The sequence below is a fragment of the Homalodisca vitripennis genome, chromosome 2, assembly GCF_021130785.1.
Source record: "Homalodisca vitripennis isolate AUS2020 chromosome 2, UT_GWSS_2.1, whole genome shotgun sequence".
Classification (NCBI taxonomy): domain Eukaryota; kingdom Metazoa; phylum Arthropoda; class Insecta; order Hemiptera; family Cicadellidae; genus Homalodisca; species Homalodisca vitripennis.
Window position 1 is genome coordinate 168,597,814 of NC_060208.1, and position 27,734 is coordinate 168,625,547.

General features: G+C 30.5%; 1 protein-coding gene across 1 annotated transcript; it reads left to right on the forward strand.

Moving 5' to 3' along the window:
* The first annotated feature begins 20,613 nt into the window (after positions 1-20,613).
* LOC124355895 (piggyBac transposable element-derived protein 4-like) lies at positions 20,614-22,581 on the forward strand. The gene is made up of 2 exons (XM_046807049.1): positions 20,614-20,617; positions 21,713-22,581. The coding sequence occupies exons 1-2, from the start codon at positions 20,614-20,616 to the stop codon at positions 22,579-22,581; spliced, it is 873 nt and encodes a 290-aa protein (XP_046663005.1).
* Positions 22,582-27,734: the final 5,153 nt, after the last annotated feature.

A 27,734-nucleotide genomic window follows, 5' to 3' on the forward strand; every position in this document is an offset into this window, starting at 1 on the left:
TTGTTCTTTTTGAGGTATACTTGAACATTTTTCACGAGACGTGGGAGAACGTTTCCCCTTACATCCCGGCGCTGTTAGCATTAACGAAGTGGCTGAGGCAGCGAGTACTTGACCTTTTTAGCACCGCTTACAGCTAACACCTACTTCAGCAATTGTAACACTTTATAATTTAATAACTTGATTATGAGAGACATGTTTTGTGGAAAACTTCTAAATTGGTATTATTTTTCATCAATACATACTTTTTAAGTGTGGCCCAGGTAAATATTTAATAGTGTACATTCATTGTAAGTTGTGAAATAACAATATGGAAGTATAAAAATGCTTAGTGTCTAAATTTAACCGAACTGTAGCATTTTTTAATTTTTCTAAACATAGTTTTAAACTATGCGCAAAAAATAGTTTGTCAGTTTTAATTTAGTAAATTCCAAAAAAGTTTGCTTGTATTATTAAATTCCATAATAACCAGATAAAGTATGAACATAATATTGATTTTCTTGATACATGTGTGACTCTATGCTTCTAAAATGCTAAAACTATTATTATAGTATTTATTTTTAGACTATTGTGTCGGTCTATTGGTGATTAGGAACTAAATCTTGTATCTCACAATATTCATCCAAACAGATTTAAGCCTATTATTTTTTCCAAATTAATACGTAAAAATAGTAAGACGAACTGTTTATACTCAGATATTGTACTGGATGATCTATTTCCACACTAGCACTTGATGATGGCTTTTTTATAAAAGTACGATTCCATACCACGAAAAAATTATGTTATAAATACGTAGTATAATAAGGGAAACCTACAATATTTTGTAGTAGAGAAAAAACAAAATGGGTGTATATAAATGTTTGGCCATTAGGATAATTTGCATAGCTCTGAGAATCTATCTTTTAAGTTAAATTAACATAAACGTTTAGGAGCAAATTTTAAAGTTAATGCACAAATATAATTTTAAGAAAATGTTTAAAAATATTTTGGCATGCTTAGCTTTCATATATGTTACTAATTAAAACTATAAATTAGAAAATGATTAAAATACTGTTAATCACATTATAATGAAAATATTTATGCAGGTTTCAATAATTATTAAAATTCGGCAAATGCCTTCCTTTTGGAAATATTTAGGTTAAATTTTAGACTATGTTGCGGGTGTCCCAACACTACTGTGATATAATTTTGAGTAATAGTAATACTTTATTGAGGAAATAAAATATTTTAATTGTTTGATTTACAAAACATAATAAGTATAGCAAACAAAAAAGTTACTGGGACCATATTTTTGTTTTAATAAGAAAACAAAAACTTTTATTTCTAATAAGATAAGACTAATATACAGCTCAACATTCAACCAGAAATATGTGAACTATTATTTTGTTAGCTATCAGTTACCAGTTGTTTCAAACGCAATTTACTGCTTACCAAAAGAGACACAATAGGCATATAATTTTTAAATCGTATAGTTTTCAGAAATGTTGTTGTTACAAGAATATATTTTAATATTTACTTCGGTCACACTCACTCATTTTATGCAACCTTTAGATATAATCGATTATAATAGGTTTCGTGTGATGTAAGTTTAGTTTTTTGTCACTTGTGGTTTGGGGAATAATGGCTCCTTGAGGAAAGTTTAAAAACATATAAAGGTTTTGTATAAAGATGGGTAAAAACCATCTTCTTCCAGAGCAGGCAATCTGTTTCCAATATAAATGGAAGCGTTAATAACACCTAATAAAAAGCATGCAGTATTTAGACATAATCGATTGTGTATGTTTCGTGTGAATGATGTCTTTTTTATGTAATGCGTTATAAGGAAGAATGCCACGTTGAGGTATGTATGTGCCTTAAGTTCAACAATTTCAAGATATTTTATTTAGCTGGGTGTTTAACCCTCCAACTGTTGTTCATCAAAATTTTGATGGACAACTCCCATTGTGGATTGTTGTTTGATGAACAATTTTGATGAACAAACATTCCCTTGCATAATCACTCATTACAGTATATTCCGCCAACGTATCGATTCGATTCATGCACCATTGGATTCGGGAAAAAAAGCCTAAGGAGTACTATAGTTTTATTCCTCTTTGTATTGTAGTTGCAACGTACCAAGTTCGTAGTTTGGAACGTAAAAGAAGATGAAGCAATTCATTGTGACCGCCATGTTGTCGATGCCGTCTGATTTGTTTATGTGACGAGTCGTGTTTATTAGTAAGTTTTTAGTAGGTTTATTTGTGTGTTCGTGTTGTGTTTAGTGTGTGGTGAATTGTTAAATATTGCAGTAGCGCAAATAAATATATTTTAGAATAAATTAATTTCTCGAAAATTTTTCGCAAAAGTTTTGAGTAATGACAAAATGAAACTTTTTTCGACTCTCCAAAAAAAGTTATTGAATTTATTTTACTACTGCTGTATAGTTTACTTTATTCTGAGTAATAAAATATGCAATATAACATGTATTGAAGTAAAACTGTATTAGTAAAACTTTTATTAGCAAACTTTTACATATACACCCTATTTTCTCAATTTATGCGCATCGCTGCTTTTTGTTATATAGTGTTATTATAGTTTCATAAATTTGTATAATGCTTATGTGTTTCTGAAACTAGAATAATTTGACACAAAATGGCTATTTTACTTTTATAGTTTTCTTACTATAACTTGGTTTGCTAGGTATGGTCCCCCCCAAATAAAAAAAAAAAAAAATGTAAATTTTGAATTTCATGGAAAAAGATTTTTAGTAAACATTTTTTTTAAGGCCAAATTTAAATACTGATATTATTATATGTTTAATTTTGAACACAAAAATATATAAGTTACTTCTATATATATTACTTTTAATTTATATTTTTAATACATTTTTTAAAAAACCCTTGCACGAGGCTCGAAAACTTGCCGCCACTACAGGAAAAAATGACCGCCAGTTGGAGGGTTAATACTGTTTAAATAGGACCTTTAAATAGTAATAATATCTTTCGAGACCGGTACCATCTGTAATTATAGAACGATAACAATTAAGCCCTTGCTACTTTTATTAAACTACCTATCAAGCAAAAACGCTATAGTTGGTATTTAAAAAACTTACTTAAAAGCATATTATCCAATTCAAATTTACTTACCTACACACACTATTTGCTCAACAGTATAAACAGAGTGACACTAGAAGTGTTGTTACTTGAAAGGGTTTAATGCAAAGAATTTTAATGTTTCGGCCTATTTCGTAAATTAATTCAAAAAAGCAAAGGCTGTTTAATGTTACTTAAATCTATATTATGTTTTATATTATTACAGTTTTTTGTTCAAACTGAAAAAAATTATTCGAAAAATGTGTCTAATATTTATTTATACAGCCTTTCTCTGATTATCACGAGCAATTTCAAGAAACTCTTTGCATACATTTGATAATTAATTATTATTTATTAGATATAATTTAACATTTAACACACCTGTAGTAATATTTCCGATTTTTAATATTTTATTAAAAAAAATTCTAAACATAATAATTTTTATTTGTTTAATAAATAAAACCTCTAATATTCCTATCCATGCATATGATGTTTGTTTATTATATGCATGAACACACATCTTTGATAATATTTTAATATTGTACATTATTACAACTCCACTAGGAACAGATGAAATGTTTTACTCAAACTATACATATCTTTCTAGGACATACGACACTAATACCGCATGTACCTACATTCTAGTCGCGTTTGTAGCGACTTTATGTTTAGTTTTCAGGTTTAAACACATCATTTTTTAAAGTTCTTATTAATGTTAAATAAACTCATTTAACAAGAAGGTTTTCGCAGTTTAGTTTATATTACATTAAGTGGTTGGAATAATTTTCTTAAGACTATTCGTAGTTAGTTTCTTAAACAGTATCAAATATATAATTCCTGAGTCAGGGTTAGAGTATAACCAGATGCATTTCGTTACCAAACTTGAAGTCGAAGTAAAGTCATTATTCTATTTCTTATACCATTTTTCAAAGAAAAATAATTATAACTTATGGACTTGGGGATGGAAATTAAGTTAGCATTGAATGTTGACCCATTGAAATGGGTAATAATGACGTAAATTCCAACGTGAACTGCTCTCATGTGGCCATTAATTGAAGCCTATGCAGCCGTTACTACTAATTTTCTGTCACCATAACAACTAGAGCAATGACAGTTACACAATACTCAAGTTTATATTCTACAAGAAAATACTCTACTTTAAATGCGATTACGGATGCTGTTACTTAAAAACTTTTCAAAGAAGATTATAATAATAATTATTCTGTATTGCAGTAAAAGAATTAACAACATTGTATTCCATGCGTAATTTCATAATATTGATTAAACAAATCTATAAACTAAACTTATCGTAAGTTATCATAGGCACAGTAAATTCCACATATTAATGTGTGAACTTAACAATATATTGTATTTTGCATGTTTTGGGTATCAGAATGGGAGAAATAGAATAATAATAAAATGCTAATTTTCATCTCAGCGGCCCATCGTAAACTCATCAACGGAGTAAAATGTCTTTGACAAAAAAGCCTTAATCGAGATTTGAAGTTTTTGGGTTCATTAATTTGTTTGAAATCTCTAGGGGGCTTATCGATTATCTTGACACCAAATTAAGATGGCAAGTGTTCAAACATAGTCGTTCTATGCTGTTCAGTTCTGAAGTTCAACTGCCTCTGGTCTCGTACTGGTGGACGTCCCTTTCCCTGAACCAGTTTAAATTTGAATAAGCAGTACAGGGTGAAATTGAGAATATAGAGGCTGAGTGAGGTCACAAATCAAAGCTCCCTGAAGGCAAATTTAAACGAACCTCTGGGTTTTAATTTCTTAATTATTCTAACAGATGTCTTTTTTGTTCTAAATACTCTAACAAATTTGTATTTAGAACAGCTGCCCCATAGTCTTAAACCATAAGTCAAATTTGGATGTATTATCCCAAAGTAGGCTGTCTGTAGTACCTTTAACCAGCAGAATTTTGCTGGATTGCGTAAGACATAAATGACTGAGGCAATCTTAGAGCAAACTCTGTCAATGTCATTGCTTCTGGTCCGTCCCCGGTCCAGGTACATCTCCAGAAACTAGTGGTGGATTCGGCTTCATCTACAATAGCTTCATCCGCCATCACATTTGGTCTGTATTCGTCTACGATGAATCACTATTTTGTTTAAAAAATGTTAACATATATGAAGAATATAACATTACAAAGTACATACATTAGGCGTTATGTAATAAATATTTATATTTAGTGCCAAATGTATACACTTGTTACACTATAATCATACCACAATTATTAAGGAACTGTCATATGTAAACCCTTTAAGTTTCTCCACTTTAAAATGAAGGGATATGTGGCATTTAATGAAGAGTTAACAAAACATTTACAACCCAAATTGACAAGTGAGGGAAAAATTAAAAAGTTGTAAGAGATATAAGCATACTTAGCAATATGTGTAATATGTAATATCTGACATTTAATACCACAAAATATCAATTTGGAACTGACTCAAACTGACTTTCAGGTTGAGATGATCTCTACAGGTTCTTTTGTATAGTAGCAATTATTGGAGCACACATTTGGTGTTTTAAATATTATTTTGAAGTAAAGAATGTTTCATTCTCTGGTAAACTAAAAAATTTAAGATGAATTTTAAATGTTATATATATTTTTATTATTATTATATTAAAAATTTTGTCTGCTGTCAAAGCATTATTGGCAACTGTGTGAGTTTGATGATTCATAATGAATATCTAAAAAATTCAATAATAATCAATTATTGCTATTAAATACAAGTAAACTTACGATAGGCAATGTATTATTTAAGCTCATATAAGCTCATGAACCTTTCAATCATGCACATAGCAATAACTTGCAGGCGTAAAATAATATCGTGTCAGAAGTTTTACTTTACTTACAAAAAGTACTTAGAAAGATATCAATCAGAAAATCATTCCGGCCTCGTCAGAAAATTCACAGTACAAAAATTTTAACAGTCTATGTTACAGAGAGTTACACCTAACATACAGTCATATAATCAAAAACTATAATTTTTTAAACCTCAAAGGTTTTTATTGCACAAAGCTTGTCGGTGAATATAAATTGGAATTTTAGGGATTTCTTACCACTAGAATTTATAAATGCACTACAAACATATCATACCAAGTCTGTTTTTAAAAACACTCATAATTCTTGTTCCATGTTTTCTCCAATTTTTGATTTTAAAACCACGTCGATGTTTATAAATTTCCTACGTATCAAAAAGAATGTTGCTCTAGTAAATTTGCTTCCTCGGAATTAATAGCAGACAATTTTGATAAAGTCTTTAAAAAAACTATTAAAACATTTCTTGATGTGCCTAATGGGCACTTGAGCCAAAACTGCCACATTCGATGACTCATCTAAAACAATAGATTTGTACTTAAATATTTTACCTGCAACCGTAAACCTAATGTAAAATTTTAATGTATATATCTTATGCTTGGTGCATACCAATATTTATAGATAAGCTGCGTGAACTAAACATTTACTGATTTTAAGCACATAATTCCTAAACATAATTCAATAATGTCTTCTAATCATATTATTTGCTCTCAAATAAAACGTTGTGATTGCTTGATTTTTGAAAAAAATTTCAAAATCTTGTGTTTGTTGCTGTATAACAAAGTGTAAATATTCCAACTAAATCTCCACTTGTAATTTGAAAACTTTTATGATCGTGATCATAATTTAATTCTAAAAATTTGTTTTTACAATGGTTATACTCTTAATGGTTATGAATGTTCTCTCCAAAACTATTTTAATTGCAGCTAAAACACAAAAAGGAACATAAATGTATCCGTTATTCTACTAGTCATGAAACACACTAATCACTATCAACGCTTTTTAAATAAGGAAACAAATAAACTTTCATAAATAAACTAATCTCAAGGAAAAACATGCAGAAGTATAAAACTTTGTACCAATGAGAAAGCGTAGAAACCAATGTTGAGAGCTAGGAAGTAAATATAACTTAGGCTTTGGGGTTCCTCACCAATAACGTACTTGTCCAACTGTCCGAGGCATCTTTTCCTCCCCACTCCTGCATGAGAGCAGTAGTTCAGGACTACTGCAATGTTTTCTTTATTAGTGGCTTTCACAAGTGAAGCGCATTGTATTGTTCAGTGACTAATGGACTGCGGAGCTAACTCTCATGGACGATTAAGTCACGAAGGAGGGACTCTAATTACGGGAAGTGGGTGCCCGTAATTCACAGTCGTGCTCCCCTTCCAAGCTTTATGCTTCTTGACTCAGCCTATAAAAGAAACTTAAGACGCGTGGGTGCCGACATTATTTCCAATCTTAGTGTACTGATAGACTTAGGAATATAATCTGGACATATAATATTTCCTATTTTGTTATATGTACTAGCGCAATTTATCACCGTATCGTGGTAAACCATAATAGCATAAGAGACTGAATCCCAAGTATGGAGGCTTGCATTCTCATAGCAGCTAGTCGTGGCTAATATTTTAGAAAGATATTATTTAATACTTTATTATGCTAACGTTTTTAAAATATTAATTAATAGCTAAATATTAACCAATAAAAACTAACTAATAATATTTATCAGCCTACCTGGTGTGAATGTTTTATTTCGCAATATAAAAACGGATCATCCAATTTTTTGATGCAAATCAATTATTGGTGAGCTGGTGAGGGCCATCTGATACCCACTCGCGTTGGACCGTCTAGAGTATTCAGTTCTGTAACGTCTACGATTTAAATAACTTCTATTGGCATCTGAGAAAAGAAAGATTTCCAAAATATGTTAATTTTAACGTGGCAAACTTATATATTCATAGAATTTAAGTACCAAATTAGTACTTTTAATTCTCCATTTTTAAATACTGCACCTTCAGGGCGGATAGGCACTACTTCGACTCCCGGTACGGAAGTACTGCTGAGAGAGTACCAGATAGGCTGCATTATGTATATTTTTCATAAAACATGTTACTGACAGTTTAAAGAATATGCAAGAGGATATAATTTCAAAAATATAAAAAAAATACAAGGAACGGCATGCTTTCAACAACTCTTAGCTAAATCCCATGGATTGACATGAACCATCATAACCTTAATCCACTCTTAATGACTTTATTCATAATTTAAAGTATAGAGATAAAACTGGACTCTAGTGAGGTTATGCTGTGTAAGCGTTAAGCATTTTCTTTGACATGCGAAATAGCCATAAAAAACAGGAAAACCTTACAGAAATCTAGTAATAATGTTATACTGAAAATTCTAAATCACTTAATTAATTATTATTTTAGATATTCAGCGCAAAACAGAAAGACACATAAACTTATATACCGAATGAAAATCTCCCCAGAAAACTTAGTGATAGCTAATTAAATATGCATAGTTCAAATGCTATAACTTAATTCATTCTTGAGTTATAGACATTCTTAAGTTAATTCCATGGAGGAACATGCACTTTCATTGAACTATGTCTTATTTGTGTACAAATAAACCGCTATGACAAGAGTACTAAGGTATCTACTGAACATAAGGGAGGTCTTGTAGATAAATCGTAGAAGATAATAACGTTACATATGGTAATGTTTTGAAATAGCACATACGTCATTTTCACAGTCATAAATAATTATTTGTGTACTCGTATTGTTTAATGGTGTACGGTTGTTCAATGCAAACATAAACAATAAAACTAATGTAATATAAATATTGGCCAACATTTAGCCAAATCCATGGGAGTGACATAAAATCATCGATCTCGATTTTTCCTTTATGGATATAAAGTTTTATTTTAAACGATTCTAATCCATAATTTGGAATTTATTAGAACTTTAGTGAATTGGTGCTGCTTTCCAATTAGGCCTTATAAATCTAATTTCCTCATATAAATGATATATATTTTAATGTGTTTGGATTTATCATTCCATTTTAAGAAATTGATTCCTGAACAATAATTTGTTCAAGCTGTAAACTGATACAAGTTACCTTGACCTCTAGTAATTAAAAACTATCTTTAATGGTTGTAATAAATCCAGCAGGATACTGATATTGGAAAACTAACTCGAATAAATAAACCATTCAGATGGTATACTAGCAGTAAAATGTAGCAAGGTTATTGCTATAATAAGAAAATAAGTTTTCATACAACGAATGGATTTATGAAAAATGACAAAAGTAGCTACTATCTTAGCTGACAAAAGTATGTTCTCCCTTACATAATTCACAGGTTAATTCAAATACTGCTTGGAATTATATAAAGGATTTGTCTGACTTCTAAACCCACACTGTGTCTGCCTTCATGAAATCTCGGAAAATGTGCAATATAAGGTATAAGTTTCTGTAGTAATTTGCGAAAACTACTATTCAACTTCATACTCATAAGTTTTAAGTGCTTTAGTTGAATGTTGTGTAATTACATAAGTTAGACAAAGGCAGCTGGTACACTTAGTATAACTGTAAACTGCCGGAAAATTTACTATTTTTTTCTCTAATACACAATTCTCCGGAAATTTTATTTTCATTAATTAATTCTATAAAGTAATATACTGTATACTTAGTAATTCTACGATTTAAATTTATTTTTAGAAGCCTTCCCATTTAATCTATGATAACTTTTATAGGTTACGTATTAATTATTAATATGTAACTATTACATGTCTGCCTCTATCCTACATTATACATAGTTTCCCTTAGCTTATATCCATCCATTACTGACATATTATTTAGCTTACTCAAAATTGGCAAAATTGACGGAAGTGATATAAACTAAAAGTTTTAATGTTTGTACATTCTACGCCCGATATAAATTATATATTATTGTTATAGCGCATTTTAGTATTGTGTACTTGCGCAATAAGCATTCACTACTAAAGCGTTACGGTAATTTCTATGTCACATAGTATGTGGAGTAGCGTATACCTACCTCATGACAATATTAAACCTTGTAATCGTTGTAATCTATTACATTTCATTAACTCTTTTCGGTAAAAATTTTACAGAATATTAATATAATACAAATGTACAGAGAAATATGTAATAATCAGTATTTGTAGCAATTAAAATATAATAATTTTAATTTTTTTTAATATAATCATGGGGAATTATAATGATAGGACGTGACCTCTCAGATATACTAGAGAGTGACAGAATTTGAAAATTTAGTAAAAAACTCCAAAAAAATTAAAAATAAAATCTTAAGAACTTCTATTGCGTTTATTCAATTACTATAGTACTTAATACTATTTTAAATCTAGCAACAGTGACCGAGATATATAATACGAATTATTGATAAATATTTAACAGTTATTATATTATATTAGGCTACATTATATAAACTGAAACAATCAACTAAAAAATAATCGAGTAATTAAATTAGTTAATTACTAATAATTAAATTAGTTTAATTAGTAATAAAAATAGTTAATTTTAAGTCAATTTTGTAACTACAGTTTAATTCATAATTTTTTCTTGACATAGTAGCAATGTTGTATAATATTATTTTACGTATATTTAATTGAGTTACTTTTTTATGTACGGGGTTAAAGTTCATACTGAAAAAGATTGGTAAATTCAAATACAATAATATTCGGAAATTTGACTGTTTAAATAAATCAAAACAACGATAGAGTAACTTACTACATGCCATTGTATTGTGTGATTACGCCTCCAAGCTGATTCAAGTATTCAAAGTCTGGTAACGAACCTCTCCCCTAAACTGTTACATTGGTCCTTGTGCGATTTCTACGCATATATCTACTGCGCTTTATTCACATAATACTATTACTTTTGCCTTTAGCTACCGAATTTTTCAATGCGTAGTTAAATGAACCCGATCACACTACTGAGTAAAATATCTTCTCAATTGAATCTAATTTACATCATACTTACCTGGTTTAGCTACAATAACACCAGTTTTATTAGCTATTAGTTAAATTCAATTATATTAACAATTTCCAGGTATTGAATCATTATGTCAGTCATACTTCAGTTCGTTTTCGAAATAATTTTCAGCATTATTTTTAAATCAATATAATTTATGAATATAAAAGTTATTTTAATACAATCATTGATGGTGATGGAGGAATACGGAGAATTACAATTAATTATAAACCTGTTTGTTACATTATAGCCTAAAGCATTCATAAATTATCATATATTCTAATACAGTATAATACACTATAACTGTTCACTAATTATGAGACCCTGCAATATTAATAAGGAATATTACCAGCTGTTACAACATACGCACACATCAGTAGTTACATGTCCAGCTTTATAGTAACTATAAAAATATGAACATTTATTAACAAAAATAAATCAATAACAGTTTATTGTTTTCACAAAATGTAAAAGATAATCCTTTGTTTGATCTTATCTGAAATACTTATACGGAAGGCATATGTTTTGGCCAGTCCTAAGACAACACAATTTATCATACGTTGCCTTGTATCTCCACACAGCTGGGACCGTAAATCGTTAAACTGTCCTCTACAGCACCATGTTCAAATGTGCTACTATACTGAACGTTTATTTATGGAAGAAAAACAAAGATTATGATGTTTACACAAACATCGATTATTTCAGAACATTCCAAGTTTTATTATTTCGTATTTGTTGCTAAATGTATTACTCATGAGACTAATACAATTTCGTTTGTCTTTCTGTCCGTCTTTTTTTCTCTCATTATGTCTTTTCCACACTATATTTTAGAAATACTATGACGTATATGCCGGCAACTCTGCGTCCGTATAGGCAGCGAACGATGTTACATTTGTCTTGTGGGTAAACGTCATGGCAATGAGATACTTCATTAATCAAAATAAATCACTTAATGTCCATCTAAACGATAATCTAGGGAACGACAGTAATTTTAGTCTACTTATTTGATTTTTTAAAGTTGAATGCAGATGGTTATTGTGAAAAAAATCTGAAAATTGTTCCGCACGTTTTAGAATAAAAAAGAATTATTATACAATTATGAGACATAATACAAATTTAACTTAAGTAAACAGCTGTTGGCAAGCTTAAAGTACATTTTCTGAAATTATTTGTCTCCTTTAAGTTACTCTTTGCCAGTAATTGATTTAAGCATATTCTTTCATTTTCCCGCCCTACTTACACTATCTTTTAGTATATTTAGGCAAAAACTATCTATGACCTCAAAAATCTATATTAAAATATTTAATTCGATTTAGCATTTTCCCTTCATATTAAAAAAAAAACGTATTCCCTGTAATCTCAGTATACAAATTTAATGAATCCAATATAACAAAGCAATACAAACTATAAATATGTATAAAAAACTGTCCTGTAATAAATATAGATTAGGGAAGATGAACACTATACAACACCAAGTTATTTGTTATGATTAGTTTCGGAGATCTATAGAATATCATAAAATGAGGCATATTACTACTTTTACGATATTATTTTCTTATTATTTGCTCCCTTCAATATCTCGTTGAAACTAAATATTTAATTTATTGAAAAAAATGTGTCCCTACAATGTTTTTAAAACAATTTTAGATCAGTTACCAATTATAGTCAACTATTAAGTTAATAAATATACATTATCACCAAATATTAATACCAAATAACTATTTTCTGTTCCAGTTGTTTAAATGTAACCCAAGAGATCGTTATATATCTATCTATATATTATTTTACTTAGATTTGTGCAATAAAAATTAGCACTTACTTAAAATGGTCATCTTTTGATCCTCTACTTATATTACGAGCAAAGTAGTTAGTTACAAGCATGTTCCAATATATACCATGTATGCTGAATTCTTATAAACATTTTGATGTCTTTTATTCTACAGTAAACGTTTAAGTTATAGCCTATACTAGAAACTGCACCATCCCCATGCTTTGAGACAATATTAGCATAAGTTCGAGATGACGTGTGTGAACCCACATCACTTTACACGTCAGCAACATCTGTCTCGTTTTGTATTTGGAAACTTGTCTGGTGCGTATTTTCACCAAAGAACTGCAAGTGATATTAAGCATTATGTCAATTTGGAATATGTTTTAATAAAGTATGAAATTTCTTACACTTACATTTATGTATTTTGTATTTAATGTTTCATATATTTCAACAGAATTTGACACTTGAATGGTTAATTGTATGCACGTAGTTTGGATTTGAAAAATGTTTCTTACAGGTGTAAAACGTTGGCTCACTACATATGCTGACTGTCATACAAGCAATGTTGGTAAAGCTTATACTTTTCCATTAATTAATCTTTTAGTATCCTTATTTAATATAACTATCAAATATAATGGCCTTAAGCATTTCTTGGGTATGAAACGAATATGCGTTACTGCAAATACATATAGATCTGCATATTATATTTTTTTTCCATTTTACTTTATGTAAGAATTTACAAAAATACTATTAAGTGTTTTGTGTCCTGTAAACGTTTTTGTAAAGTTTCATCCAAACAATCCCAACACAAAAGGAAACTTTACATAAATAAAACATGGTTTTAAGTACAAATTGCCCTGTTGAAAAATTATATTTTGACATGATAAATTAATGTCTTACACTATTGTTAATGTAATATTTTATTTCTTACAAAACTTTTATAACACAAATATTTAGAAACGTCACGTGTAATTTTGCTATATGGAAGTACTCGTTAAATTTTTTTAATAAACTTACGATGTTTTCGTAAATACAAGGTATTAATCTACGTGATTTAAACACTCACACAATGTTTATTAGCAAGTGGTTCTTACTTCAAATTAATCTGCATGACTTAAATGTTGTGTTCATAATTATATCGATAACTGCCTAACTGTTTTTAAGTATTTAATTTTTCCTTAAAAATTAGATAAAAATTTTAAAAGGAATTCATTGAAAACCATACACTAAAAGTTCCGATATAATGCAAAATAATTTACGGACAGAATAAGTCAATTACAGAAACGGAAGTTATTGTAATTAAAATAGCCTAAAACAATAAAATGCCTGTAAATATCTTTGTGTACCTTAATTTATTGTAAAAATTGGAAAAGCCAGTCGGGGTACTAACCGACAGAAGTGAAAGTAGTAAAGTGGAATAGGATTAATATTAACCCTTCTGAAGTTCAATTTAGAGCAAAATTAATTTACTGATATATACTGCTATTAAATGGAGCAGTAATTTAATCAATTTTTCGTTGGATTTATTAATTCATAAATTAAGAGTTTTTATAGTAATTTAGACAATTATTTAACCATATACTTCAGGCTTTTTGCAAGAATTTGTTTTAGAGTGTTCAAGTCAACATATCGTATTTACAGCAGATTAAACATTTATTTTTGTAAACTTTGACAGTTTTTAAATAGGAACTTGAGTAATATAACCTGAAAAGTTCCAATACCAAGACAAGTCTAAATAAGCAGGGATAGATTCTGAAGATTGGATATTTGGGATATTTACGTTATTTATAATATGAGTAAACTGATTGAACAGTTAGGAAAAAAACCATTGTAATGCACGTATTTGTGAAACGTTTCTTTATTTTCCTTATTATATATAGTGTTCTACGTTATTGTGATTTATATTTCCCTTTTGTCCCTCCCGATAGATTTTTTATTAGAGTCAACAATAGTTTGTTCAGTCAAATGTTTACGTAACGGTTTTTTTACGTATCGGAAAGCTGTCAATCCAGATTGAAAGCATGTGGATAACTTAAATATTCGTGAAGCGAAAAGAAAGTTTCCCCGTGCAAAACATACATCAATAGCCCCCCCCCCCCCCCCCCAAAGTAGTTACTTCAACTAGGCGTGACAGTAACCTCTCACTAGCACGTCTAGATAGCCACTGAACGGAGAAACGCTCTCCTTGACATCAAAATGGCTTTGAGAGCCTCCACACCAGCGGATACAGAACGAACAAGTGTGACGTTGTTTTAACCCCCATATAAAACATAAATCCATAGCCCATCAAAAGAAATATTCGTTGTAATTTATAAGTATACATTGTAGCTTTCTAGCTACTACTTTATACATGTGTATTATTTTCTTTGTATGCACATGGTACTAATTAATAATAATACCCGTACATCACATATATTTTCATTTGATTAAAATGATAAACTTTACCTCATCTTAGACAGTACATGAGTGTATACATTTCATGTTATAAAATAAAACGCAGAAATAAACAACAAATTAATATAAATACATCCCATTTCCACAAAATGTGTGGCATTCGGTGCCAGGAAAGTGGTTCGTTTTATAGAATATTTAATGAAACAAACAGAATTCTTTAGGACCTGGAGCTTTTCTGTTAAAGTTGATCTGCATGTCAATTACCTTTTTATGGCATTCTAATCAACATTATAAAATAAGTGTATTTTTGTTTGAATGAGGTTTTACTGAATATTTTACATTGGTTTAATCAAATAGGTTTTAAATATAAACATACCCACTTTAAATTCCTCAAGTTGGCTTCAGTAAAATTATTATCCTAATACGAGTACAACCAACCTTATATCACAAATGTTGAGATACTTAAATTTTAGCTTACATGTTATTTTGAGTTTAAAAGTATATTTACTAACCTATATATATATATTGTATTAATTTGTTTTGTTAAGTTATCACAAAAATTAGGGAGATTTTTGAGTATAGTTGAGATAACAATCATTCGTCGCCGTGGCCCAAATTTATCGCAACCTGTCTTCATCTGTTTACACAGGCAGTATATCTACTGTGATCTTCACAAGTCTCATTTAAGTAATATATACGTCATTAGTTCGATGTAAAGAAAGATACATATTGTGCAGTGCATAAAAAGTACCAAGATACACTATTATTCAACAATAATGTTTTAAATTTAAGAAAGTAATGTAAAATTTAATGAATGTAAAAAACTTTTATAACTGTAAAAGGTGGATCTTCATCGAAATATAGGAGAATATCACTAACCATCATATCACAGTTTGTTGTTTTAGGTCTACTACTGTGTGAACGGTCTATCACACTTAAAAATTCTTTGAAACGTTTGACTGTGTTCTAAACTGAATGTTTTGAAATAGGTCAACTGTTCTGAAATACATAAACTACCTGTTGGTCATATGTAGATCACCATATCCTCTCATAATAATTATAATATTTAACTTCAAGTAACGCTATGTTGGTTTTGTATTATTCGAATATGTTCTTGACACTGATTTTTAAGTGAAAATAATTCGAATAATCAACTAGAGGTGCACACACTCCAACAATAACTGATCTGGAAAGACAAGAAATAGGGTTTCTCCAAGCAGCAATGATTAATATACTACTACTTTCCTATTTTTGGTCGCAACCCAAACGTAGAATAGGCATATATAAACCGGTATTTAAGGTATACTGGTAAATACATCTTGTCTGTCGATACAAATTTAAAATTAATAGAATAGATGTATTTTCCCAATTAGGTATCCATTCGTAAGACATGTGTCGCCTTCTCGCTTTTATATGTGAGGCTGTTCAACACAAAATGTGGAATAAGAGATGTCTACGACAATCATGTATAAAAATATGAAGTAAATAATGTTAGACACTTGTTTATGAAATATTTATTTTCACACTCTACGTGCATTTTAAAATGCAATATATACTAATCTCAAAATGACTTTATACACACGTGGACATCTGACTGAAAATTGTAGTTTTAGTATGCTATTGGGGTATACCAACCGGTAGATAAGAAAATTGAAGCTTTTAAATGTATCAAGATACGCGTATTCTGTAAAAACGAGATATAGTCTCTACTTGTAATTGAAACGGAGTAGCTCAGAGAGTATACACAGTGTCAGAAGAGCAGGTGGCTAGAATCTGCAGCTAATTTAATGTAATATTCCTTGAGTGTTGAACGGACTGGCAATACATTATTCTGAGCGACGTTCATTTGCATGTTACTCAGTACATCCCGTTATCTAATAAAAACTCTTTGAAATAAAAATTGGACAATCGTACAATTATAGTTACGAATTTAACATACTTGAAGTTAGCACTAATATATATGTTTATTCTACTTGTACCATAATTGATACATACATATTATTTTTCGACACGTAATAATAGCATTCAATTAATTTTTTTAATATCACGTTTATAACACAAAAATTTTGTAAACATAAGTAAATCCACTTTCTGACGACCACTTCAAACAATCATTAAATCCACAAAAAACTATTTGTTACGTTAAACAATTTTAATTTACATTATAAATTAGTTAACGTTCTCTAAAAGGCTATACATTAGCACTGTTAGTTATTCTCAATATAATCAAGCAATAATCCTACACCTTTTACACTATATCTAACATTTAATGTATTGTGGATTGCATTGTTTCTGTTTTCCTCTGCATTAAGTTAGGCAGGTTTGGAACCATTGGAAGCACTTTATCCTTGAAACTTACTCCTAGAATATTCAGGGTTAAAATCCTCATTTTAGCAAGGAAGTAAGTCAGCCAATTGAGGTAGCCTCCGCGTAAGAGTTCTGTTTTTATATGTAAAGCGATCAATCTAGCAAAACAACTTGGTTCCTTCTTTTATCGCTAGTCAAACAAATAAACGACACTAACAAACTTTACAATATGCATTTCTACTATTTCAACATCAGCTGTTTATGTTATACAAACAAAACAATAAAAATCCTATAATTTGTAAAAGTATTCATCATAAACCATTTTTAGCAATCTCTCTATTTACGTGTTACTTTCGCCAAGTAAAGTACTTTATTAAAGATTCAATATTTCTAAATATATCAGATTACGATCTGAATCCTGATAGTTGAGGAATTTATGATATGTAACATCATATATTACGACAGAATAACTCGACTAAGAATTTTTCTTTAACAATCGTTCACATAAAGCTGATAATAAAACTATTGAATTGAATGAGTAAATGCGTCTAATATCCCTTTGTGTAGATGAAAATAAACCAATTACCTTGCACTTCATCTTCTCACTTTCCACAGAAATTATCACCTTCCTGTAACTGAACTGCTGTAGCTTTTCAAGATAAATTCAATTCCATAATAAAATCCAGCAATTTACATTTATATTATTTTATATATTACAAACCAATAGTTTCCTCTTCGGGTTCCTAACTAATTGAAAATGTCCAGATATTTCGAAAATTGGAAATTTGCTACTATTATTGATAGTATATGAGTAATCGTCATAAAATGTATTCAATATCAGCCATCTGGAAATGTAGGGATTTTCCGCGCAATTAGCTGAGAGCCTCGGTCTGCGCTGGATTACACCTGTAGAGGATTACAAAGCAATATTGCTAATCCTATACAAAAATGGCAATTATTTTACTTTTAGTGTTTCTATGGCCACTGCTACATACTTTACACATATGCAATCAATTCAGTTTCATGTAATAATTTTTTTTAATGTACTTTGGCAGTGAGACTGTCTGCACTAAAGATATATGATATTAATTAGGTACATAACAATCTATACGTCTGTAACTTACCCACATATTTTGTTTATACAAAATCCCGATGTTCTACAATGATACAATATGACTCATATGTGCGTAATAAGCCACAAGTGTCACTTAAATACCAAAAACTAAAGTATTTTCACTAATACACCCCACCTATATGGATACAAAGAGATGCGGTCGTTTGGAGGGACATATTTTTGTTTTTAACTATCCCAATGTCATTCAGTAAATAAATTTCAGTTGAACGTGTCCCATCCTTTGCACAGGCAAATTAAATGTTTATTATATAAATGAAATATACATAGGTATTCCAGTGACCATGGCTGCTGAATTATTAATTTCCTGGAGTTTCTCAGTTTTCAGGCTTATGTCAATAAATGCAATGTAAAACAATCCTTACATAATCGTAAACTGAAAATTACAATAAACATACCATTTAATATTAATCTTCTTATAGTAATTGTATTTAGTCATTTAATTTTGAAAAACACCAAACGAAGATATTTTCACCATTGCAAAGTCTCACAGAAGAAAAACGTTGTAAGATATCATTTGTCGTGAACTTTAATACTGTGATTACAAAAAAATCCATAGTTGCAATTTTACAATTATAAAGTATTATTGTGAATATAATTATGATTTGCCTAGTGCTTACATGTATTTTAATATTGATTAAAGATTAATTCTGTGAAACGAGTCAAATTGACCACAAAGCTTTGACCGTAAATTATTTAAACTAATCAAGGATAATGGTATCTGTTTCACCCGGTAGTTTTCCCAATAGTTATAGATAGCTTAGTTAATTATATCCATTGACCAGTACAAAACCCAATGTTCAGTACGAAGGTTCTTATCTATTATGAAAAGTTTTAAGTAAAGCGTGTCTCACGTACCTGCTTATTATATTATAAACCCATAATATCCTATGATTCATTTCCAAATCCTTAAAACTTAAACATTAGTCTTAATACATGTTATATTTAAGATCTTCGATCCATGATTATCTAAGCACGTTTAGAAAAATATTTGAGTAAGCATTATCTACAGTGTGCATCAACGCAATTTTAAAACCTTTACACTTTATTGAAGAGTAAACATTTATACACTGTAGAACTAAAATTACTTTTTATAATTCGTAATCAAATGCTTTTAATAACAGATTTTCTAATTTAAAATACTTTAAAAAGGACAATTAAAAAAGACAAAAATTAAATTTGAAAAGATAGTTGCGTACATATAATTTGCATCATTGGTTAAAATGATTGTGAAGAAAGAGATTTTTAACCAAATATTTTCTGTAAATAGCTTGGTACTTAAAACATACTTACCAGTAACACAAAATATTTTTCAGCTTGTACAAATAATTGCACTAATTAAAATACGGGCCTCAACCATCTATAATGGCTTAAACATTGGAAGTTTTTACCATTAACTTTGTATTTAACTATTAATAATCTCACAAGTACGAAAAACTATTTTGGGAAATAATTTCGGAAATGTATAATAAAAGTATATTTGAAGTGAAGTTTTTGCTTTTATAGTAATCCTAATAATATTGTTAATGCGAAAGTACTTTAGTTTGTTTTTATTATTCACGTGAACGCGTAAACTATTCAACCGTATGTATTAAACTTTACTTGGTTATTCTTAGGGTCCCTAGGACGAACATAAGGATATTATTATTTCATAATTCCTCCTGGACTACGCCACACTGGTCTCTAATGCAAATAACATTCCAAACTTGAGATATTCCCAAATTTATTATTATTTCCAAATATTTCCTGCATTCCCAAGTTTGGAAATATTCACTGAAGGAGCCTGTTAAAAATAATCAACTTTTTTGAGTAACAAAATTTTTATTACAGCATTGAAAGTATGTTTAGTTAACACGTTCAATCCTGTGACGCCTCGGTGCCGTCAGGTACAGGGATATTTTTAAGCTGCCGAATGCCGAATTACTAATTATTAAATAATCATCATTCTCGCTATATGAGATGTGTATTTAGATGTCGAAGAACGATCTTGGTATCCAGGAATCAGTCTTCAAAGTATTGATTAATTTTTATAATGTTTACAACTTGAGTAACAGGTGATTTCCGCTGTTTTCTCACTTTCACTGTTGCTATTCGGGAGATGAGTGAGTTTGAGGTTATGAAGCGTAATTCTTACTTGGTCGTGTATTATTATTAGTGAAGTGAATAGTTTACGTTTACTGTAACCATGGACCCTTCACCGTCTACACTATCTACTAGGAAAAGCATTTCTGACGATACATTGAATAGTATATTGAATGATACCTAAGCTTGGAGAGTACTGAAGACGAAAACATTTTGAGTGATTTTGACATTGACTTTTCCCGACGATCAATTTCGTTCTTCAACACCACTGCCAGACAACGCCGGCGGGTCTGATTCTTCTAGGTCACCGTCGCTGCAAACTAAGTCTACTACGTCTGTGAGTACTGTTGCCTCTACTTCCGGGTTACTCAGTGTAACCCCCCCAACACAGCTAAATGATATAGAACAACAGTTTGCTGCTTCACAGCCACATGATTTACCAAGCCCACAAAATACTGCACAAAGGCGTACTAGGCGTACTAGGCGCATGGTTGTCCCTGCTGTTCAGTGGACTAATGATAATTCCTCAATGAAAAACTTTGATTATGTTTCTAAACAAGCACTAAAAATACAAATGCAACATAATGGAGAACCTTTAGATTTTTTTAAACTTTTTATAAATGACTAGTTTCTTGAATTGCTTACAACTGAAATAAATGCTCAAGCTCAGTACATAATGGCAACTACCGATCAAAGACCTCACTTTACAATAAACTGGAGCGATGTTGACCAGGAGGAAGTAAAAATATTTTTGGGCCTATTGTTACATATAGGTGCTCTTCAGTGCCCTAGAATGAGAGATTATTGGAAGACTCATAGACTTTACAACATTCCATGTTTCAAGCAGTATATGAGCCGAAATAGGTTTTTGCTTATTATGCAATGCTTGCATTTTGCTCGCAATCCGTTTGGTCAAGAGCCAGTACCAGATGACCGACTTTACAAAATTAGGCCGGTTGTATATCACTTTAACAACACTATGAAAGCTATTTATGAACCAGGGCGGGAACTGTGCATTGATGAGTCTATGGTGTTATGGCGGGGAAGACTAATTTTCCGCCAGTAAATCAAGAACAAAAGACATAAATATGGTATAAAGCTATATGTACTGACAGAACCAAATGGACTTGTCATCAACTTTGCTGTGTATGCCGGAGTCAATGATTTTGACCTTGGAGGTGTCGGTCATTCAAAGACTGTGGTCTTGCATCTTATGCAAGATAGGCTTGACTTAGGTCATGCGGTACACATGGACAATTATTATAATAGCTTTGACTTGTCTAAAGAGCTACTTGACCGGAAAACCTACACTACAGGAACCCTCAGACCTAAACGCAAAAATACACCTTCCGAGGTTGTAGAGACCAAGCTCGCACGTGTGGAGGTAACATGCTACTACGCTGATGGAGTTGCAATTGGTAAATGGCATGACAAAAGAGATGCACGTTTTATTTCAACAGAGCACGTTCTGGACATGGAAGAGTGTAAGAATAAACGAGGTGAAACTACAATGAAACTCACAGCTATTATAGTTGAATACAACAAGTACATGAAAGGAGTTGATCGTCAAGATCAGATGCTGGCTTATTACCCCGTCACACGAAAAACCACACGATGGTACAAAAAACTTGGCATTCTCATCATTGAAATGATGGTGGTGAATTCGTACAAGATGTTCAAGAGCCATTCTGGATTACAGCGTCTGTCTCTGTATGACTATCGCTTGTGTGTGGTTGAACGACTACTACCACCTGACTATGTTTCTTCAAATCGAGGAATGAGAGTAGACATCCAACCAACTCCAGGAATGCATTTTGCATTTAAGATGCCTGCTGCTCCTAGTGGAAGGACCCTACGAAAGAAATGCTGTTTGTGTCTACGAAAAGGGAAGAGGAAAGACACGGTCTTCTACTGTACCAAATGTCCGGGACAGCCTGGTCTGTGCTTGGGAGCTTTTTTTGTGCAGTTTCACAGTGTGACGTAAACGAATACGTGAACTTCTTCTAAATAGCAATACATAACATATTCAAGTATTCAATATATTCTAATTGTGTGTTTTTAGAGTTATTACAAAACAGTGATTTGTAGCAATGCGCCTTTCATTCATCTCAATAATCTGTTATTGTAAGGTATTGGATTTGATTTTATTGATTTCAGTCACCAAACAGTGGTATAAGCAGATATTTTATAAGTAATAAATAAAAAAACAATAGTATTCTGTGTACTTGAAATATTGCCTAATAATTATACCTTTTACTGCCAATCCTGAATCTTTTTCAGGTATTACTTTCATAACTTTTATGACGCCACTTTGGCATCATAAACTTTTAAAGTAAAATAATGTTTTACCTATAAAAATTGTGATATTTATTGATATTGTTAGTAAATAAAAGCCACTACATATTATCACAGGTTTAAAGCCACAACTATTTGGTAAGTATGATGCAAGTCAAAACTATTAGTACCGATGACGTCACGGTGGCATCATAGTACTTTTTACGCAAAAAGTATAATTTAATCTACAAAAATGATGTTATTTATCAGAGTTATTATAATATAAGAGCCTGTACCTATGTATTGTATAAAGAATTTAAACGGAAATATTTGGTCAGTGTAACACATGGCAACACCATTAGTATCGATGACGCCACGGTCGCGTCAAAGCATTTGATACACCAAAAACACGTTTTTTTTCTTTTAGTGATTATATTCCATATTTTAATGCTACAACAATACAATAAGCTAAAAAATAAGTTTGAGATTCCACGTGCTATACCCGGAAAAAGGGCTGGGCTTGAACGTGTTAATTTAACCCTTTCACCACCAATTTTTATTTTTTTAAATTTTGTTATAATCTTGTTCCTTTTATTAAATTATAACATGTAATTTTTTTTTAATTTTTATTTTAATATTTACTATTTTTTATGACCTTTTTTTAATGGGACACATATGTCCCAGTGGTATTTAATAATGGGACATATTTGTCCCAATGGTATAGGTAAATAATAATCACTGTTTTGCAATATATAAGTTTATTATTGTTTTGTGCAAAACATTGTTAATATTACAAAATTAAGATTTGTTTTCTGTTTAGATACAATTTATAAATGATACTTTGAAAAGCAGTCCTTACAAAGAGGTATATTACATTCCACACACATGGTTTTTGTTCTCTATTCGACTTTATTTTCAGAGCAACTTTGCACCTCCTTCTGGTGGTCCCTTCAACTGGTAAATGTAAGCCAACATTTACCATATATTTTGCCTTTTTTGATGGTCTCCTACAACTCATTCTTCTTTTCACTGATGTTATTTTCCGTCCTTCACACAACAGTTGCTCAGCTAGTGGAACAACAAATGACAGTAAAGAGGTTTTTTTTATGTTGAATCTCTTCATATAAAATCCAAGCATTTACAACAGAAGTTAGCAAGAGCTTATAAAATACCTTCTTCCACCACTTCTTAGATTTTCTTTCAAAATCATAGATACTAACTTTCTGATCGGAAAGATCTACACCGCCCATGATTTAGTTATAGAAAGCAGTTGATTCAGGACATGGGACTAGTTTTTTCTCGCCATTTTTTTGCATTCGCTGAACATTTGTAACAGTATCCTTGTGGAAATTGCTGAGGACCACAAATTCTTTTGAATCCTTCTACCTAGCAGCAAGGACACCAAGATCATTCCCCAAAAAGTCGAACTCTCTCTTTTCCAGCTTTTTATCAAAGTGTGGCATGTTTTTTCTATTACTAATACAGGTAGCAACACAAGGGTGGCTGATGGTATTCAGTATGTTTACAGAAGTAAAAAGCCGATCAAACGATAGTGCAACATTTTCTTCATTTCATTTTCAGAAGTTACATTATTACATGTTACTGATGCAGCAGGAAAGACTGATGATGCTGCTGGTAACTCAGAGATTGCATCCTCCAACTCATGATCAGAAAAGGGTTCATCCTGCTCACTATCAGAATTGTCTGTCGGAATATATTCCGGATCATTGTCACTATCGTAAAATAGTTCGATGATTTCAGAAGGAAACTCATTCAGTTCCTTGTCAATTTCACTTGAGCCTAAATTGTCACCCACATTAACTCCTATACCAATGGGATGTATTTGTCCCACTGTCCGCTACCATTGGGACATATGTGTCCCATGAAACAATTACAAATTTAGTTCACTGAAAAATTGGTAAAACCTTATACCAAATATAAAAAACTACTTATATGACCAATGCGAACACCAAGTCTAACTCACTAATGAACTAAATAACACGTTTAAACATAGTGGACAATTATTTACTAACATTGCATGACCATAACCTCAAACAACACACGTTTTTTCAACAATATAGCCAATATAAAAAAGCTGTTGCTAGCAAAGTTTAAGCTGTGGAGCAGCTGGTTGTCACCCTAACAAGAACTAAATACCCCACTTACATAAAAACACTTAAATTTACATTTATTTTCATACAAATTATCATTTATATTTTTTTCTGTTTTGTCTGGGACGTATGTGTCCCAGTAGTAGTGAAAGGGTTAACCACTATATTTAATTTGCCTACATTTACAGTGTAAAGCACTCAAATGTAACAACACTTCTTATTTTAATATGGTGGAAAAAAGCAAACCAAACATTCGATTCCTAAAACTATGAATGTCTATATGTCAGGTATTGAATTTGGTTTCAATTAAATGCAAGGAATGCTCAATATAAGAAGGCGAAGAAGAGACCAGATTGCAGATCTAGAAACGTAATATTACTGAATTCTTTTTCACTAAACATGATGTCCGAAAAATCCTGTTTACTTCTCAATCCTTCCTCAAAAAGAAACTTTAAACAAATAAGACAGACATCACATTTTTATTTAATAATATCAATAACATTTTGAAAGGGAGAGGTTCTGGACTTTTGGGGAAACTCTTTGTTTGGGGAAGTTATGCATACATTGTCCTTTAATTTCTACCACGGTTGCGATTTCAACAGCCTGATATTGTATATAATTTGGAACTAAAACAGCGTAACAAACATTAAAATATCGTTATAATTGTTTTGAAATCGATTAATAACTTTTGAAATCGTACAAATATTTTTACAGTTACAGATGACTGAAATGAATATAATTTCAATGAATAAATGTTTTATATTTGTAAATATTTTGTATAATTCATGAATAGAGATATAATGGTCTTCGATTATGTAAGTAAAATCTTTAAAAAAATACTTAAGCTAAGACTTGCATCTAATAAGCTAGTAATTTTATTGTGATAGGTAAAAGTATCAGGCCTAATTTTATCACCTTTTTTATATTACTTATATTAACATGGATATATTGAATAAACAGCCTTTACCCTCGGATAAATTAAAATATTTAAAGTAGGCATATATAATTAGTTTAATTAAAAAAAAATTTTCTTTGACACAGCTAAAGCGAAAGAACTTTTAAAGGAGCTTAGGGACGCTTTACCTGATACAAAGTGAATTGGAGGGATTATATTCTTATGTTCTGACTTACCTCTAAAATAATTTTGTAAGGAATCGCTAAAACTGTTCGATAAATTGACAAAAATTACAAAACTATATTACAGTTCCTTTTTATATTTAACTGCAAAAATATTAGTATAGTGAAATGGTGAAAACTAAAATTATTTTACAAGTTTCATACATTAAGTGATTTAAATATTACTCAGAATGCAAATAAAACGTAGTTAATTGTTCATTTATATATTGGATAATGAAAATAGAAGTATGTAAAACGAATTGTAAATGGCTGAAATATCAATTTAAGCTTGTAAAAGGTGATGGAATTGGTTGAAGTATTTTTTTGAAAACATTTATACTAATTCTATCTTAAGAAATAAGCTGTAATGATATTTTAAGAATTCCTTGAAGTGTGACATTTTAGATTATTATGACTAAAACATATATCTGCCCCAACAATAAAGAGACTTGAATAAATCCTTTCTAATACATCTGAGATAGTAGTACATGATGTGAAATGGGTTCCACAAATACGTAATAAAAAATCTTTAAATATTGGTTGTTTTAGGAAAATTACAGTGTAGTTTGTTCAATATTTTTTAGAGATGTGTCAACAAATTTGATCTATAATACCTGTTAGCCACTATAAAATTTACATTGAAGGTTAAGTTATTACCAGTCTAGGAGATATAACGATGAACTTTTAAAAAAATCTATCCGCTATGCCTCCTTACTAATTTCATTAATATCACTCTTGCAGTTCTGTTTTAAAAGATAGATTTTATTTTCCCAAGTGATATAAAATAGTTTAATAATAATGAAGCGTTTAACGACCTTTCTAAAAGTGATCCTGGTTTTTTTGGGTGATCCCGAAACTCCCACCTTAAAAACAAGGTTTTTATTGGAACATGATTTGAATGTGGTTTCTATTACCGACATACAGTCTGATGGATATTTATAGTCTGTATGTTTAATAAAAAAGACAAGGTGTTTTAACTGCTGAATCAGAACTAGTTTTTGAATTTCTGTTAATATGTCGATATTTAAAGATACTTTTTTACATTCAGATTCAGACGTAAAATCAACTTATATTCCGATACCTCATTGTAATGGTAACACGTGTACAGAATTTTTGTAAGTAACGCGACTGGCCTTTACTTTAAGTAAGGCGAACTGCTGCACCAGGTCCAGCCGCTCAGATACCCCAGAGCCCTTAGGACTTGTTTCTCTGTAGCACCTGGCCAGTGTAGCGCTATGTTAAAACAATAAAACTTTTAAACAAAGCCACTCTGGAATAGTATACTCGTACACCACAAGTACAGTAGATTAAATTCTTTGAAAAAATAAATATTCGATGCGCAGTGTTTAGCTTGTTCATTAGTTTACATAATAATTTCCTTTTGTTATATGATTTTAGGAGATTTTTTAACATTATTTAAATACGTAAAATTCTCATTAGTAAAAGAAAATTTTAAAAGAGGAAAATTTATAGAGTCTATAACCCAACTAATCTACCGTCGCGTAGCACGATGACGGCACTTTTTGGGTAACAACTGATTGATCTCTTACTTTTACTAATTTTGTATCAAAATATGTATATGAATGTACCTCATATTTTTAATATTCTTTCAAATTTGTACAAAATATTATATTTT